This window comes from Acomys russatus, chromosome 25 (assembly GCF_903995435.1).
Source record: "Acomys russatus chromosome 25, mAcoRus1.1, whole genome shotgun sequence".
Lineage (NCBI taxonomy): Eukaryota > Metazoa > Chordata > Mammalia > Rodentia > Muridae > Acomys > Acomys russatus.
Genome location: NC_067161.1, coordinates 46,715,943 through 46,734,965, shown reverse-complemented (window position 1 = coordinate 46,734,965; position 19,023 = coordinate 46,715,943). Strand labels below are relative to the sequence as shown.

The following is a 19,023-nucleotide window of genomic DNA, read 5'->3' as shown; positions in this document are numbered from 1 at the left end:
AAAAATTTTAAATATACATTTATATTATTACGCATATATACAATAACCTACTACAGCAAAGAGAACAATGACACAATCAGGAATTATATAAATGTTACATTCATAGTGTTTTGGCTCTTTGTGTTTGGCAGCCTTGAAGAAAACATCTTTCCTATCTTGGCCTTTCCCCCTTTTCTAACGCCAAAGATGGAACTGGAGGCTTCACTATGCTAGAGAGGTGTACTCTCTCTAACATAAATCCTAATATTTTAGAGTAGTGATCCCCTCACCTCTCCCTGCTCTGTTTCCCCACCTATTAAGGCACATCAGCCTGTGACCACCTCAACAAGTAGATCCCGAGAGGGGAAGCAGGCCTGGGAGTGGCTGGGGTGAGAGAGACCTCAGGAAGTGATGAGTGCTCAGCGAGAATCAGACTTCTTGGGAGACAGCTCATTTAATTGGGGGGGGGGACAAAGTCTACTTAAACTTTTGGGGGGTAGGTAGAGGTTTTGGGGTAAGTGTATATCATTGGCCAGGGCTAGGCGACTGGGGCTTCCTTATATGCATGAAGAGGAATTCCAAGTGTTCCTAGACATGACCTTATAAGTGTAGGGGAAGTTTAACCTAGCTACCAGGCTATGTGACCTCCTGGGGGGCAAAAGTGGGGGCTCATGGCTATATACACTGGGACATGCAGGCCCAGTGCAGGGGAGAAACAGTCATATTCCTGCCAATCTCAGGAGGAGATTTCCAGGGTTTGGACACTCCTTAACCACACCCTTGCTCTGGGCATCCACATTCCATGGCTCCCCAGCTCCACATTCTCCTAAGGAGGCAGGAACGCTGATCCTGATGTTCCTGTCTCTTCCTTGCTGCTGTCTCCGCGCTGCCTCTTCATGCCGCAGCATGGCTGTGTGAATGGTTGCCAGGGGCTGCATGGGTGACCTCCTGGCAGTGTGAGAAGTTGGTGGCTCCTCCTCACTACTGTGCCTCTGTCACTACTCCTGGGCTTGGTATCAGTAGCAGCAGGGACCACCGGCCATGGGAAGTTCTAGACTAGAGGCAGGACCTGATGTCTCACAACCTCAGGTGGGGTACTAGGACTGGCTCTTCATGTTGGATGGCCCTTCCCAGGGATCATCACAAAATCTCCCCCCTCTCTTTCTCTCTCCCCCCCTCCCCCCGGAGGAACACATACATAGACTGAGAGCTCTGACAGCAAACACATCTTGGTTTAGAGGTTTTGTGATGTTCAGACAGGTCCTCACAAGGGATAGATCCAATCTTCCTTATTCAACATGCTCCGAAGGCATTTCTACTATTAGATGTGACATGGCTTCCATAGGCTTGGGAGAAATTCCTCCCCAAGGCTTTTGGGCCTTGTCAACCATCTGCCATTTAATTCTGGGCACAGCTGGGATGTGGTGTGTCAACGGTGACAGTGACACATGTGGCGTCCTGGCAGCCACTTCAATCTCATGCCTGCAGTAACTTAAGTTAGTTCCCTACAGTGTCATGGAGTGTTACATTACCCTGCGTGAGATGGAGAAACACAGCAAAGAGATGATAAGCAACCACCTTCTGTCACTGAGGTGTCACTGTAGCTTAGCATGCCAAGAACACTTGTATGTGTGTGCGAGTAGGGGGGTGCTGCTTGGTAAAGGGAGTTGCGAGAAGGCCATTGCCATCCCATGCACGGGTCTCCTTCGCCTTTTGCAGGTTTTGCTTTCTAGCAATATTATCTCAAACATGGGCCCTTGAATTCACTATTAAACAAGGCTCGCCTTGATCCTCCTGCCTCCATCCCCACAGTGCCTGGAGAACAGGCACATAATCACCATGCCTGGCTTGATATTAACGTCTTTGAATAAAAATTCACACAAACCATGCCAGTTAGGATTACCTTTTGTAATTCTTTGTAGAACACGGAGATGCTGACACATGCGTTACATGATTTACTTGTTTATTCTGGCTTCTGTTGATCCAGTTTTTCTGTACGTTTTATTTCAGTTTGTTATGGAGTTTAAGCAATCTGATCTAATAAGGTTAAAAACTAGAGACATTGCACTTTCCCAAGCAACCACTGTCCCTGCAGCTTCTCCCTCCTCCATATGGTGGTGAGGGTGAGTGTCATGATGTTTCCTTTAACTGTTTGGTGAACTGTCCTGATAGGATCTTCTGAAGACAGCCTTGGATTTCAACAAGTTGGAAAAGCTTGAGTTCAGTGGCCTCCGAGGGAACTCCCTGAGTCAGCAAGTCCAGCAAATTCACAAGGAGTTTGAAGAGATGCACAAAGTCTTCTTGGAGTGCTCCTATGACTGTTTGGACCCCCAGTGCATGGTAGGACTTGGATGGGCTAAATCACCAATTTTGACCCTTTTTTCAGCTGCCTCCAGCTGTAGCAACCTAAGTATTTATGTGATTTTTTTTCTCAAGAATCTCCTTTGGCTATGTGGTCTTAGTGGTTTTGTTAGTTATTATTGGTGTCAAGAGAAATTGCCATTCTTGTGTCATTAGTAAGTTCCTAATTATTCTGTGTGAGGAATATAAACCAGAAATGGCCTCTCTCAACCACTGACCATCTCAGACTAATGCTACCTAGGGTTATTGGCATGGGAAGACAGGAGGAGTCGTGACTACTTTATGCCTTCAAACGTTTAAGCTGAGCAAAGTAGGACAGTTGCGAAGGGACAAATGCTTTGTGAGTTCACTTAACCCTGGGATCTCAGATAGTCCAATTGTCAAGTATACACGCTGACTAGAGTGGATCTTGCCCCTGGGATGAGAGAGAGGGAAATGGGAGGAGTTGGTCAATAACCAAAAAGTGTCCTTGATACAGGGTGAGTGGTGTCTACAGGTACAGTGTGGTGGTTATAATTAATAACACTATCTTGAATATTTGAAATCTGCTGAGGGGTTACTTCCAAGGACATGCACACACAGACACATAGACACAGAGGCACACATACACAGACATAGACACAGACACACGCACAGAGTCACACACAGACACACAGACACACAGATACACACAGTCACACACACAGACACACAGACAGACACAGTCATACAGACAGACAGAAAGACAGACAGACACACACACACACACACACACGAAAATGTTAGTAATGTGAGGTAATGAAATCTCATGGATTTAAAAAGAAATCTACACTAAGCCCACTAATCATGATAGGTCCATTCCCTCCATTGCTTTCATCATTTCACAGTGTGTACAGGTATCAAAACATCACTGTACACATTAAACACACCGTTTTAGCAATTATACTCAATAAGGCTGCAAATAAATTCTAAGCTGTAAGCACAGACTGCCAAGCAAAGGCAGGCATACTGGTGGGAGTTTATTTGTAGTTCAGAGTTGGGTAAAGGAAGACCACGCATGATAAGCAAAGGCAAGGAGGAATTTTTTAAAGATTGGGGCTCAGAGTCCAGGTCTCACTCACAGTCTCCCCAAAGTCAAGCACCAGAGGAGAATAAAATAGCTGGCTACTGAGGGGAAAGCGAACAGAGTTCTCCCCAAAGAAAGGCAGGATTATTGGAGAAGGAATTGTAGTAGGGGAAGGAAATGCAGAAATTAGGGCAGGACTCTGTTCTGCGCACATTCAGTTTCCAGGGATCCTTCTTGGCCAGATCCAGGGGGACAGAACTTAAGGGAAATTCCATTAGTTGGAAGCATAAAATAAAAACAAAAATAGATTACAAAATAGAATGTATATATATATATATAATATATTATGCATATATTACATATATGGTATATTTAAAACTATATAAAAATCTCCCATTTTCCACTTATTATATATTATATACTTAGTTATCATATGTGCCCATATATTATACACATATATGTATACTTTGCAATATATATATGTGAAATACACGTATGAATGTATATCATAATACCACAATGCCAATGTATTTAAAAAGTAGAGATGTGCTATGTTTTCTACTTTTCTTTGTATTTTCTTTTAAAGACACAGCGTGGGGGCTGAAGAGATGGCTTAGCACTTGTGAGTGCTTGCTCTTGCACAAGAGCCGAGTTCAGTTCCCCACACCCACACTGGGCAGTTTACAACCACTTGAAAGTTCAACTCTAAGAGCTCTGACACCTTCTTCTGGCCTCTGTGGGCACCTGCACTCACATGCACACCATACAGACAGACCCACACACATAAATGAAAATAAGTAAGTCTTTAAAATATAACATAAGAACACGTTCCTGGTGTAAAACAATAATAAAAAATAGTAAGTGTGCAAGTTAGAGAGTGGAGCCATCAATGCTTTCCTGAAAGCTGCTACCTCCTAAGAAGTGAGGCACTCTTAGCATTGCCAGATAAAGAACAATAATTAAGAGAGACTTATATTTTTTTAAAAGATGTTTCTCTGAAACTCAGATTTAACTGTGTACCCTGAGTTTTTATTTGCTAAATTAAGAAACTCAAGAACAATGGCTAATTGCCATCTTAACCAATTAAGGTATTTTTGAAAGGAGTAATGTGTATTCATTTAATTAGTTTACTTTCCTTCCCAGGATTATATTAATTTGGTTACCCTGGAAAAAGAAATGCATTTAACTTGGGGGTAGAAAGACAAGAAGGTGGTGATCCTGGGGCTGTTGCTGCTGCACTAATCTTTAGGGGAGTATGAGCTGCATGGTGCTCAGAATAGGAGATCATTTAGAAAGTGGAAGAGAGAGGGGCACAGAAAGGCCGGCGAGTAGATGCCAGCTTTAAATTTCATTCTACTGTGCCATTTTGGCCAGAGTGCCATGCTCTCATGGTGTCATAGTTAGGTTTTGTCAACTTGACACACACCCGGACATTCCTAGGAAAAAGAGAATTCAGCTGGAGAACTGCCTCCACTACATTGGCTTCTGGATGTATCTGTGGGGAGTTTTCTTGATTGTTGATTGGTGTGTGAGGGCCCAGACCAGTGTGGGCGGTGCCTTCCCTAAGCAATTAGGTCTTGCCTGTATAATAAAGCTAAACAAGGCAGCAAGTAGCTCTCCCTCAGGGCTTCTCCTCAGTTCCTGCCTTCAGGTTTCTGTTTGAAGTTCCTGCTCCAACTTCCTTTAATGATGGACTGTGAGGTGGAAGTACAAATCAAATAAACCTTTTCCTCCCCAAAGATGGTTCTGGTCAGTGTTTTATCACAGCAACAAAGGAGCTAACTAAGACACCTGGGGAGGTTTAGAAAGTTAAAATAAATCTCTGGTATGACTGATTTCAGCACCAAGGTTAGCAGCCAAGACTGTGATGAGATTGGGTTGGAAAAAAACAAAACAAAACAAAACAAAAAACCACCATGGGTTTCTTACATGCATGTAATGTCTCCTCAGGAATTTGAAAATGATGTCTGTGGATTTAACAAGAGAGTGGAAGATCTTGACCGGAGATTGGGGACTATCTTAATTCAAGCTCTTGATGACGCACCTGATGTGGAGCATGCCTTTAAGGTTAGCATAAGGGGAGCAGAAGGCTCCCCAGTGAATCCTCCTCAGTGCCCACCAGAAGAAAATAAGTCTGAGCTTCTCATTTCTTCCTGACAATATTGTCCCCACCCTAGGGCTGGGGATTCAGCATATATAATTGAGCTTCTTGGGCAGATCACTTATGCTTTTTGAAACTGTAAAAGTGCTTTGAAAATGGCAGTGCTCTTTTTAGGTGCCATGTATCTCTCTGGAAGAACTGATGTGCTTAACCACTGAGCCATCTCCCGAGCCCATGCATCTCTCAATAGGGTCACCTTTGGGAGTAAGAAGGTCCAGTGTGGTGACTGTCTTGAAGACATGGCTCAGAACCACCAAGGCTGCCTAATCACTGAGGCAGGGTTGACTCAGCCTTGAGCAATGCATTTACCAAGAGGTGGCTTCCATGACCCCAACACTGGTGGCTGCCATAACTCTTGCCCTGGTTCTATCTCCCACATACCATGTGGGAAGAAGAATAGAGAGAAGGTTTAGGGTAGTGAGCGCCCAAGTGGCGACACACTCAGAATGTTGATGTAAGACTTAGGACTCAGTAAGGTGTGAAAGGTCTCCTGTAAGTACATACAGGCCCAATGCTTCAAGGACTTGGTTTAGAAGAAAGTCACAGGGAGGGGCATTTTGGCTCAGAAGAGAAAATAGATTTCTATCAATGTTGTTCAAGATGAATTGAACTTTCCAATCATTGAAAATGTCCAAACAGAGACGAAATGATTTGTAGGACAATTGTCAGAGAGGCAAAAATCTTGGATGGGCTAATCTAGGTTTTTCTAGAATATTAAATAACCCAAGTGTTTCATGCTCCATTTGCTGTCGTGTGTGTGTGTGTATGTGTGTGTGTGTGTGTGTGTGACATTTAACAATCACCTGTTATTAGTAACCTACCCTCACCTGCCAATACTTCAGAAATCCCTCTTCAAACATCAGAAATGGTTTATAGGTGTCCATAGAACGATCCTATATACCATTAGCTGTCATGACTAACTAGGACTCAGCATGCAGATACACTGTAAAGATGTAACTCTACCCATGTGCAGAAGCTGCTCCCTCCCACCCCAGGAATCAATCCCTCTGCACCTGCCATTCTGAGGGTGTTCGTGTGATGCACTGTGTTCATCCCTCTCACTCTGCCTACAACACTGGTGCATGTCCCTGCTCTGTGTCTAGAGGTGCCTTTGGAAATTCCTCTACCCAGAAAGACGTTTGGGGTCTTTCTATTGCTCTTTGGATGTTCCCATCATGAAAACACTTATCTTTCTCCAAGGAGAATATTTCTAATCTATAAGTTTTAAAATGTTCAGTTCTTGAAAATATATGGGATAAGGGTTCTAGATAAAAGGAAAAAGGACCCTTTATAGTTTTGGCCCTGGTCCTGAAAAATCTCTGTTTTCAGCCACACTCTCAAAGTGCTTTCATAAAAACAGATCCCTTATCTAACCCTAACTCATCTTAGCAGCTCTTAGAAACTGCAGGGGAAACCACAGCCAGCCAGCCAGCCCTCTTGCCTGATCTATTTTCCTCCTTTTGGTCATCTCACAAATAGGAAATTAAAACCTTTCCCTCTTCCTTCACCCAGCGCAAATGCTCCAGTGGGCATAAATTAATATCAATAAGTAGTTTTTCGCACCTGGGGAGCTGGCCAAAGAGATCATCTAACTCCATATACCCACCCCTGTCACTGCTACACAATCATCTAACATTATTTGTAGCTTGGTAGTCATGACCAGGGTGTGTGCAGGTCAAAGCCCTCAAGCCAGTGGCATGAGGTGGCCACGTGGTTTATCAGCCCCCTTGTCTGCATAGTCTCAACTGGAGGCTTGAGTCACAGCAGAGAAACACGTCCCTTTTGCCTCCATTAAATGGGAGATGCTTTCTCAGGCTGAAGATAGCTCAGTCAGTAAACTGCTTCTTGTGCAAGCATAAGGACCTGAGTGTCTGTCTGTCTGTCTGTCTGTCTGTCTGTCTGTCTGTCTCTCTCTCTCTCTCTCTCTCTCTCTCTCTCTCTCTCTCTCTCTCTCTCTCTGTCTCTCCCTCTCTTTGGAAAAGCTCATTTGAAATATGTACCACTTAACAAGGTCATGGACAAAGTTTGGCTATGTACTGTTGTCTATCGTGAACCTCTGACTTGACATATGAAATAGACATGAGAGCTTATAATTCAGTGGTTCTCAACCTCTGGGTCATGACCCCCATTGGCAAACTCTATCTCAAAAAATTATTTACATTATGGCTCATAATAGCAAAATTACAGCTATGACGTAGCAATGAAAATAATTTTATGGTTGTAGGGTCACCACAACACGAAGAACTATATTAAAGGTTTGCAGTATTAGGAAGGTTGGGAACCATGATTATAATAGAACGCAGGTTTAGAAACAGCAGGGCAATATCCCAATATTGCTGAATCCCTGTGTGGCTTAGTCTCAGGCAGCATCACCGTTAGAGAAATCACAATCCAGGAGTCATTAAAGCATTTCTTTTTTTCTGTTGACTTTGGAGACACCTGGGGCTGGGTTTAATGTACAGGAAAATACCTCAGATTGTCTGCATCATGCCTGTGATCGACAGGGCAGCTGATTCCTGAAACTTTCTTCTTCTGTCTTTTTCCATCACCAGCTCCCTCCTGTGTCGTATCTCCTGTGTGTAGTTCAGTTTGCCTTGCTGGTGTCTTTGGTTTTCCTTTTATTTAGAGCCTTACAACAGAAGAACACTTGGTAGATATCCATCAGGACAAAGGAAAGACTGGGCACAGTGGAACCGATGGAGTAATCCCATCACTGAGGATGCTGAGGCAGGAGGATCATGAGTTCCAGGCTAAACCTGGGCCGCACAGTGAGAATTTCTCTCATAATGCCAACACTCCTACCCTTCCCCTCAAATAACTAAGAAGCAAAGAAAGGAGAAGGAGAAGGTTCCAGATATCCAACTCTGGTGGCACTGTTATAGTTCTGCCATAATATATATATATGCACCCTTCCAGAGCTGGGTCATAGGAAGGAAAAAGGGGGAAAAAAATAAACAGAAAGGAGGAGTTTTTCAGCCTTGGAAAGATTAAGTACATGTCCTTATCCTTTGCCCCCTCTACAGATGCTAGACATTGCAGGAACCCTCCTGGAAAGGCCCCTGCTGGCACAGGATGTGTCACACAAATACCTGGCCCTCATCCGAATGTTCAGCACAGAACTGGATGCCGTGAGAGTCATCTACAGTCAGCACATCCAGGAGGAGGAAGAACATGGTAGGGTGGTTGCTAGCGGAACGGGAGGGGTTGCTGGGATGGGTAGAATGCACGCATCTTCTGTTTGCCTATCCACACATGGATCTATAACATTCTTCGATACCCACAAGCATAGTCCTTCGGATGGGAATTCCAGATCACCTTGGGTGATGGTAGAGTTCACTCAACCGTACATTCCTTGGTGTGAGAGACTGAGGTTGCCAGGGTAACCTAGACCAGTGAAATCTTGACTACCATTGGCCAGCTGTGGCCTCGGCATAATGAGTGAGTAGTCGATGGACCCCTGTGGCCACACTGGCTCATTGTCCTCATAACTCATTGTACATGTTACGTACCTGAAAAAGAAACTTCCTGTCCCCTGCAGTGTCTCTGGAGGAAGGAACTAGGAAGCATCTGACAAGGCCAGTCACTTTGCAGGTGTATATATGATTTAATACCATCTCAACCCTTGGACCTGTTGGCCACAACCCTTCTTTAGCTACCATTCTCTTCACCTTGGGTGGAGTGTGGCTCATGGGCTATGGCCAACCACCCTTCAGTGTTAATTATTTTACCCCCCACTCAGATCCCACATATATACCTTTCATATAGTGAGGACTCAAGAACTGTATCTGAAAAGGAAAGAAACTCAGGTTTCATTTTCAGACATGTAAGATGGAGTACACAGCCCAGAAAACCTGGAGATGCCACACCTCTGCAGTGGAGTTCATGGTGAGGTAAAGGGACTGTCCCCTCTCAGCTCCTGTTGGGAGTTAGAAATGGCAGCAGTGGCAGATAGTGGGCAGTGAAATTTTTCCCTGAAGAGCTGAATGCTTTTACCTTTAGGTGAAATCTCACCTTTGATAAATTGTGATAACTGTTTATATAGAAGTAAATTCAATGTATGGACCAAGAACATAATACATGGGCTGCTGACGTACTTCATAATCCACATGGCTCATCCATTCATAGCCTGATGGGATTCTCAAAGAAATCTTTGACTGTTACTAACCAAGGGAAAGGTGGTCACCTCCATTTTACAAATGAGTAAAGTGAGTCCCAGAGAGATGAATTTATCTGTTTAAGGCAGCTGCCTCAACCCTCAGTGTTCAAGTAAAACTCTCCTGAGCTGTCCTAAAAGTAACTATGACCAGCTGCTAGACCTATTCAGTCAGGATGACTGGGTAGGGGACCGTGTTCCCTGAGCTGTTGTATTCTCCCAAAGGTCTCTTTAGTAAGGCATTTGACTCAGTGTGGCCATTTGAAGTCAGCGGGTGACTTCAGGCTAGACATAGATACAGCAATATAGGGACAACTGGAGAAAGGTCTCATGGGTAGAGCGAACTGGGAGCTGTACCCTCTCTTCAGGACAGTTCTTCACATCTCCAGGATTCTCTCCGGTGCACAAGAACATGCCCACTATGGCCGGGGGCATCCGCTGGGCACAGGAGCTGAGGCAGCGCATCAAGGGTCCCTTCAGCAACTTCTCACACATCCCACACCTGTGAGTATCTGATTCCTGAGAGACACCTGACTGAGGGATACACACACACACACACACACACACACATGCACACACCACACACACACATGCACACATACGCACACATGCACACACACACGCACGCACACACACGCACACACCACACACACACATGCACACACACATGCGCGCACACACACACACACACACGCACACACACGCACACACCACACACACACATGCACACATACGCACACATGCACACACACACGCGCGCACACACACACACACACGCACACACACGCACACACCACACACACACATGCACATACACGCACACATGCACACACACGCGGGCGCGCACACACACACACACGCACACACACACACACACGCGCGCACACACACACACACACACACACACACACACATGCACGAACCATCTTCCCATTATTCCATGTTCAATCCTGGACCAAATTGTATCCAAGTTGGACCAAGTAATGAGACTATTAGTACATAGGGTTTGAGATGTGGCTCTTTCAGGGTTAACTGAAGCTTAGCCCATGATAGGCTGCCTCCTGCCCTCCTGCCCTCCTGCCCTCCTGCCCTCCTGCCCTCCTGCCCTCCTGCCCTCCTGCTCCATGGGTCATTTCCAGAGGAAAACCAACTAGGGCTTCACATTCTAAGGAGACCCTCAACATTACTTCCTTGGAAAAGTACTCCCTGTGTCCCTGGAACATCTGGGAAATAGCGAGTGCTTCCCAAATGTGGTCTGAAGAGCATGCAGCTCCCTGGCCTCACTTGTCAAGTCTGGGGCTGGGCTGGGACTCCCTGTCACTGGCAACCTCCTTTGGTGACTGATGGTAGCCAGATTAGGGAAACATGGGCCTGCTTCATGGCTGGGTCTAGGAGCTGAGCCTCTTAGAAGGCTCCTTGACTGCTAGCAGTGGGTGAGAGGAGACATTGTGTTTAGGATGCTTCGTGCCCGGGGACAAGCAGTCTTCCTCTGATCCTGCTTTATAGAAGACTTGATCTTGTTCAAAGCACTTGGCCTTGGCGAGTACAACAAAGATGAAGTATTTGGAAGCTGGCCATCGGCGTTACAGCTTTGCTTAGAGTCAGGAATGTCCATAGAGACCCTGGGATCAGGTAGTAAGATTAAATGTCTTTCAAGATGTGAGACAGAAGCATCTGTAGGGATAAGTCGCTACCACACTCCACTGTTACCAGCCAGACCAGCAGTCTCAACGTGAGCAGTCCCCTCTTGGAAAGGGGCTGATCTCTGCCCTGCTCTGCTGTGGTTAGCTTTTCATGCTGCGAGTGGAGAAACCAGGCAGAAAGAAGGAAGGTGACTCCCCTCTGGTCCCAGAGACTGCCAAGAAATAACCAAGAGAGTCATCTGGGCCTTCAGCTTCCAGCCCAGAGTTCCTTTCAATGTTCTCCAGCCACAGAAAATTTGTCCAAGAATGGAGCTAAGCCCCCACGCCCTGCAGGCATATCCCTTAAGGCGATGGTTCTCAACCTGTTGGTTGTGACTCCTTTGGGGGCAAAAGTTGAACGACCCTTTCACAAGGGTTGCATGTCAGACATCTTACATATCAGACATTTACGTTATGATTCATAACAGTAAGATTACAGCTACGAAGTAGCAAGGAAAATGATTTATGGTTGGGGGTATCACCACAACATGAGGAACTGTATCAAAGGGCTGCAGCATTAGGAAGGTTGAGAACCACTGCCTTAAAGAAAGCATGCAGAAGGGAGTCAGCACTGCTTCTAGGCATAGGGACTGCATAGCTGTCATTGGTCTGGCTCCTAGGATGCAAACTGTGAGACACATGTGCAGAGACTACCAAGGATGCTCTCTGCAGCAGCAGCTAAAGGACAGAGGGAACAGGGCTGGGTGGGTAGTGGGTTGGGGTTAGCTGTATCTGAGGCTTCTGTGGATTCTGCAGGGAACACAGCTCTTCAGAAGCACCTAGGCTTGGCATCCCTACCTTAGCTAGTTCTTATCTGTGGGCTTTCACCACACAAAACATGACTATGTGCCAGATTACTCAGTCCAAGAAATTCAACGCCCTCTATTGGCTACGTGGGTGCCAGTGCACAGGAACACATAAATGCAAAACAATCACATGCATAACAAAAATACAAAATAAAGTAAAAAGAGAGAATGCTGTAGGGTTCTACCACATGTGAGATAAAAGAGTCATCACATTGCTTCCGGTGACCTCCCAAACCCACTGGTCAATATGGCCTGACAGACACCTTGTGAAGTAAACTTTATGCACATCGGCCTTAGCCTCTCCAGATCCAAATCTGAGATGTGATCTTTGTGAGGCCTGTAGAAATCCTGCAAAACAGGAGGCAATTAGCGAATCTGAGGCACAAGCCACCTGCCTGGTCTGGAGCCCTCGCCACAAGGCTGCTTATTCAGCACAAATGGGAACAAAGCAATCTGGTGCTTTCTCCGCAGGAGTAAGGGTTTGGGGAAGGCTCCAGGGATCGTGTGAAGAAACGTGTGCTGGCATAAGGAGAAAGCGGATGTTAAAGATTTGGCAATAAGCTCCCTTGTTTTGCTATCAGGACAAACAAAACCAGACTCCACTCAGTTAGTGTGAAGATATTTGAAAATTAATGTTACTTCACCTGTTTTCCCCAGGAGCTGGGCTTTTATTTAGTATTACAGCCAGTGCCAAATGGGGGGAAAGAGTTGTGGTAACAGTATTGCAGGGTAGACTCTGCCTTGTCTTCTGTGGTCCTCAGGATCCTGGCAGAAGCCTCTGAATGCATCTGTGAGACTATGGTGTTTGTGGATGCATCTCTGTGTGCAGGCATGTGCATGTGTGTCTTGCATTGTATGTGTACACATTTTAGGAGGGGAGACATGGGTGTGGCCTCATGTACACATGTCAAGGAATAGCAGTGCTTCTGATCAAGTGTCTTGGATTTCAGAAACCAGTCTGTCTGTACCTATCTAGGGAAAGGGAGTCTCTGTCTCTCTGTCCATCTGTCTACTATTTATCTTCTATCTATCCATCATGTATCTATCTATCTGTCTGTCTGTCTGTCTGTCTGTCTATCTATCTATTGATCATCATTTATCTATTACCTATATATTATTATATAAGGCATTGTTATGTGTACATCTGCACACATTTAATGTTAATGTTATGTGGCTATTTTTCTTCATACACAGAAAACAATGCCACCTATAATTTTTCTTTACTCCCTCAACCTTCTTTTTACTCATGTTTTGTGAAACCTCATCTACCTGATATATATAGGGCCAGCTTAGCCATGAGAGCAGTTGGTGGAAACGCTGGCAATAGAGAGCACACTGCCCCTGTCATCTAGGATACTTCCCAGCATTGTAGGAAGTACAGATGCCCTCTAGTGGCCTGTGGGGGATGTTCAGGGCAAAGAATGCAGTCTCTTTCCAGGCCTTTGAAATCTAGCCCAAGAAACTGTCCCAGCGCTGGTTTGTTTGGCTTTTGTTATTGTCATTTTATTTCTTCAAAGTCATAGGATCCCTGTAGGTGTCCCAGGCAGGGCTGGGACACACGATCTCCCCTGCCTCAGTCCCCCAATTATCATTACTTTCTCTGTAGCCGGCAGTTTGTTAGATGGCAACGTTGGCTGCTTCTAATTTTATGTCTTTGTCTTCCCCTTTCCTGTGCACTGATAGGTGCTTGCAATCTGCTGAAGGAAAGCGAATGACACAAAAATATGAAGATCTGCTCTCCCTGCTAGAAGAGTAAGGAACTTCTGAGATTGCATTGCACTGCCGTTTGCCCCGCCTCACCCAACCCTCCCCACCGCCCCCAACCCCTCATTCCCCACTCCCTACACTCCCACACCCACACCCCTCCACCCCCACACCCTCACACCCCCACACACCCCCATACTTCAAGCCTTTTGATGTTCCTAGGGCAGATTCCATATCGTCTCTGAAATCTCCTTGCATGCTTTATGGTATGGCCCAGCTACCTGTGAGTTCAGTATTCCAGGGCCTTGAGAACAAGTCTCTGAGGGCATGTGTTTCTACTCTGGACACAAAATATGTTCCATGTGTCACTTTCCTGGATCTGTGAACCTCGCGGAGAGGAGCGGGATGCCATGCGTGGTGCCCTGAGAGGGCTGAAATTGCGGTCATTGCTCAGTGAACAGAAAACAACAGTTTATGCTGCAAGGAGTGAAAACTAAGTCTCAAAATATGTCCTCCATACTTTTAGAGAGAAAGAGTAAGAATGGGATTTGCACAGCGGCCCATAAGGTTCCTGCTCCGCAGCCCAGTAAATCTTTCAGAGGTTCGGGGTCTACAGGCACCTCCTTCAACATGGCCGTGACTTCTGCCCCTGCCATTCCTTTCTCCTAGTTCCAGAGAGCAGGGTATAGGCATAAAAGCTCAAATTCTGATACTGCTTGACATTGGGTTAGACAAATAACTGGTGGCCCTCTACCTGCCAGGAACCCACAGGTCTGCTCTTTTATACTGTAAATATCTTAGCAGTATATTCTCTTCCTTGTCTCCACTGGTAGACTCTTACAAAAGCAAGCAAGCAAACAAACAAACAAACAAAAAACCCAAAACTAGCTCTGCTCTAGCATGAGCTACTGTAGTGGCTTCGCCAAAGCCCTCCCTGCCTTCTTATTTGTGTCCCTTGATGCCCACACTAACCAAATCTAATAATGTCACCAGAGCCCCAACAATTGAAGACCTCTCCAAGGTTTCCAGTCTTCCCCAAGCCTTGTGTCTCCCTAGCCTCAGATATATCATCTATGCTTTATTCCCAGTTCAGTCTGGCTATTTCTCACTTCCAAAGCTCCTCATCGCTTCTGATGGGAACCATCATCCACATCTACTCAGCCATGAAACTAAGTCAAGACTTGCTCCATCACCTCCCCCATGTAGACTTGCTCCATCACCCCCCCCAGGTAGACTTGCTCCATCACCTCCCCCAGGTAGACTTGCTCCATCACCTCCCCCAGGTAGACTTGCTCCATCACCTCCCCCATGTAGAGTTGCTCCATCACTTCCCCCATGTAGACTTGCTCCATCACCCCTCCATGTAGACTTGCTCCATCACCTCCCCTAGGTAGACTTGCTCCATCACCTCCCCCAGGTAGACTTGATTCATCACCTCCCCCAAGTAGACTTGCTCCATCACCTCCCCCATGTAGACTTGCTCCATCACCTCCCCCATGTAGAGTTGCTCCATCACCTCCCCCATGTAGACTTGCTCCATCACCTCTCCCATGTAGACTTGCTCCATCACCTCCCCCAGGTAGACTTACTCCATCACTTCCCCCATGAACCTTACTTGATCTCCTTACCCACCTCTAACTTCCTGCCTCTGCCATCTTATGCCCTACAACCATGACAACTCTCTAAGATTGAATTTGCTGTACTGTGTTATAGTGTTCTTCCTGTGGTCCCCACCATTAGCTGTATTTATCACGAGTTATTGATTCACTAATTTATTCTCCAAGCTCAGCACATGGCATGACCCTCCCCCCTGAGTCAATGTGTGATGACTGAATAATGAATTCCACAAGCTACTTGAAGGTTAGTGTGGGAGTGATTGTTACCAATATTGTCTCTACATGTCTCCGGAGCTCACCGTGACTTTCCATCTCACTCCAAAGATCATTGAAATGTTCCATTGTAGTGGTACCTCTTTAAAGATCGGCAGGCACCTGAAGGTGCTAGCTCCATCTGGCTTGATCAGATACTAGTTTCTTCTGCAGATGGTACTACAGAGCAGGGCCGGGAGCTGGGGGTTCACAGCATGTTTAGGGGGTGGCTGTTGTCTCTGGTTGTTGCAGGTATGAGAGAAGAGTTTATGAGGACTGGTGTCAGACAGTGTCTGAGAAGTCACAGTACAATCTCTCCCTGCCACTTCTGCACCGTGACCCCAACACAAAGCAGCTCTCTGTCAACTTTAACCCACAGGTCAGCTGGGTGACAGTGATTTCCATCGGGGTTCCAGAAGCAGTCACTTAACTTTGCTGATTTCAAGGGTCAAGAGGCCTTTAAAAAGATTTTCCAAATCTACTCAAAAGAACTTATGTCCTGCACTCTCTTGTCAGGTGGGGGGGGGGGGGGGAACCAATCTCAGGTTGGAATATTTAAGTTATTCATGTTAATGATCTTTCTCAAGGGCTGACCAAGGCATTCTACTTTCCACAGTAGGGAATCAGATATGAGCTGCATATTGACAGGGACCCTTTCTCAGAAATGCATTGCTAAGTGACTTTGGCATTGTATAAACATAAACTCGGTGCACACAAGCTAAAAACAGCTGGGATATTACTAGATAAGGTGACCTTATGGGCCAGTGGCTTCTTTCTCAGGACCTCTTCTTCTTCCTCTTCTGTTTTATACTTCTGGCCATCTTGCTACCCTCTAAGTCATTGGCTTTCTGCTGAGCACTCACTCTCCCTCCCATCATGCTGCATGCAAGGATCTGGTGGGGACAGAGGTCCATAAGAGGCCCAAGGCCTTTAGGTCCCTGAGATTCTTGCATCCTTCCTGGATACAGTTGCTTTCTTGCTGACCTGAGCAAATGCTGCTTACGTTTGCCTCTTTCCTCAGCTGGTTTCAGTGTTGAAAGAAATGAGCTATCTTCAGCCCACTGAGATGAAACCCATCCCTGTGACAGCAGCAGCCATGTGGTCCTCCAGGGAGTTCTATCGGCGCCTTGTGGCCAACTTGGAGTTGATGGCGAGTTGGTACAACAAGGTTATGAAAACTCTGCTTGAGGTGGAATTTCCGCTGGTGGAGGAAGAACTGCAAAATATTGATCGCTGCCTGAGAGCTGCCGAGGAGACTCTGAGCTGGAAAACAGAAGGTAAGGGGGAACAATTTCAGTTAGAAAGGAGTGTGGGTACTGAAAGACACAGCAATACTTAAAGAACCCTCATTATCCACCCGTAACCTGATTTACATTGGAAACACAAAACCAGCTTCTCTGTAGGCATACACCCAAGCTGGGAAGCATGGACATCTGACCTCCTCTTCTTTCTCCTCCTGGGATTTAATTTGTCATATAAACCTCTATAACCTGCACCTCGAGGGGCCCAGAGGTTGCTGTGGTGCCCCCTTGTTCTCCCACACATGCTGGTCACTTCATAAATGAGAACGCTGATTGTTACCATTGCTGTTTAGTTTGCTGAGCTAGGGTATGAGCACAGTAAGGAAGAAAGCAACACATTTACCACCCTGGTATCTCACAGTGGAATCCAGGAAATCTTTAGTTACTGCTGAGCATGAGCTTGTGAGGGACTCCAGGGATGAAGTGCGACATGCTGTAGACTGGCCATGTTCTCTATCATCAAGGAGTTCACATCTGTGGGGAGGAGGGAAAGGCACGCATAACCCAAATCATGCAGGACTGGCCAAGATTTTTAAAACCAATCATGAAGTTTGTAATGAAGTGTAAAGAATTATGGAATAGGGAAGACAACATTAAGGTCCTTAGAAAACTTAGCATTAAAAGAAAGACCATAGTCAACCCAGGAAAGCTCCAGAATATTCCATTAAGCATGACAGGACTTTTCCCAGTATATGAAAGAGAATAACATTTTCAACATACAACACATTGCAAGTTGCTATAAAAAAAAAAACATGATTAAGCCAAATAAAACCATCAAACTGACCTGGTGTTCCCTGGCAACTGTGGTAATGCCTATCTGCTTGGTAGCTAAGCATCTTCTTGTTCGTTTCCTATATAGTCAGAACTGTGCCGGGAAGGAGTGGACTCTGCTGACAAAGAAGCTACCTGTGCAGAAATGTCTCCTAAAGCCCATAGGCATAAATTTCCATCATTCAGAGCACACAGCCCTTCAGCGCTGCCACCACTATAGGCTGTTTCAGTTAACTTTATTTCTTTTGGGGGAGCAGGCATTTGGGATTATGCCGTGCAGACAACCAACAGGGTTCGTGACCTGGAGCAGAGAATTCAGAAGACAAAAGACAACGTGGAAGAGATTCGAAACATCATGAAGACATGGGTGTCTCCAATATTTAAGAGAAAAGATGGGAAAAAAGATGGGCCCCTCTCTCTGGATGATCAGCAGGACCTCACGGAAAAATATTACAGCCTCATCAGGGAATCTGGCATTAAGATTCACGCTCTTGTTCAGGTAACAGCCGGCCTCTTAGACACGGTACCGGGAAGGGTATTTAAATGCTAGGGAGGAATCTATGCACTAGAATATCAGTAGATGCTGAATCTTCTTCAGGTCAGAATAAAACTCTAGACTCACAGTGAAATGGCTACAGCTAATAGATGCTAGGGGCCACAAGTCAAGGTGTCAGTATCAACACTGCCAAGTGTAACTCAAGTCTCATGCCTAGCCATCCAAACTAGAAGGAGATGATGGCAGAGCAGAATCCTAAATCGCCCAATGCCCCGAGCCCCTCCTCCCCGTCCCCTGCCCACACAGCCTGGTTTGGTTCTACAGCATCATCCTGATGGCCTACCTCTAAAGAGCCCTGACAGATGAGAGAGTGCCATGGTATCCCCGGCTTTGATCAGAAGAAAAAAGAATTCACAGTACCACACTTAATGCGGCAAGGCTTTTTGTCCTGTGTGATGGTCAGGCACCATCAACAATGAAAGCGTCCCTGTGAACACAGGGTAGGATATAAATGGCTGCCAGCCCTAAACACTACTGAAAAAGCAATGCACACGGTCTGACAGGTTGGCCCATGCCAGAACTAGGAATAAATCACCATTCTACACAGGCTGTGGTTTGAAACACAATTAAGATGTCAAGTCATACATGTTAATGGTGACCAATTAAACGAAGGAGAATTTCCTAAACTTTACCTTT

At 45.8% G+C, this 19,023-nt stretch overlaps 1 protein-coding gene across 1 annotated transcript in view; it reads left to right on the top strand.

The window, feature by feature from the left end:
- Dnah9 (dynein axonemal heavy chain 9) overlaps positions 1–19,023 on the top strand; it is a 328,265-nt gene that overhangs the window by 30,785 nt on the left and 278,457 nt on the right. Inside the window, 8 exon segments of the mRNA XM_051167603.1 lie at positions 2,152–2,319; positions 5,336–5,452; positions 8,570–8,720; positions 10,089–10,203; positions 13,871–13,939; positions 16,012–16,138; positions 16,781–17,036; positions 18,089–18,330. Of these exon segments, the coding sequence (XP_051023560.1) occupies positions 2,152–2,319; positions 5,336–5,452; positions 8,570–8,720; positions 10,089–10,203; positions 13,871–13,939; positions 16,012–16,138; positions 16,781–17,036; positions 18,089–18,330 (1,245 nt within the window).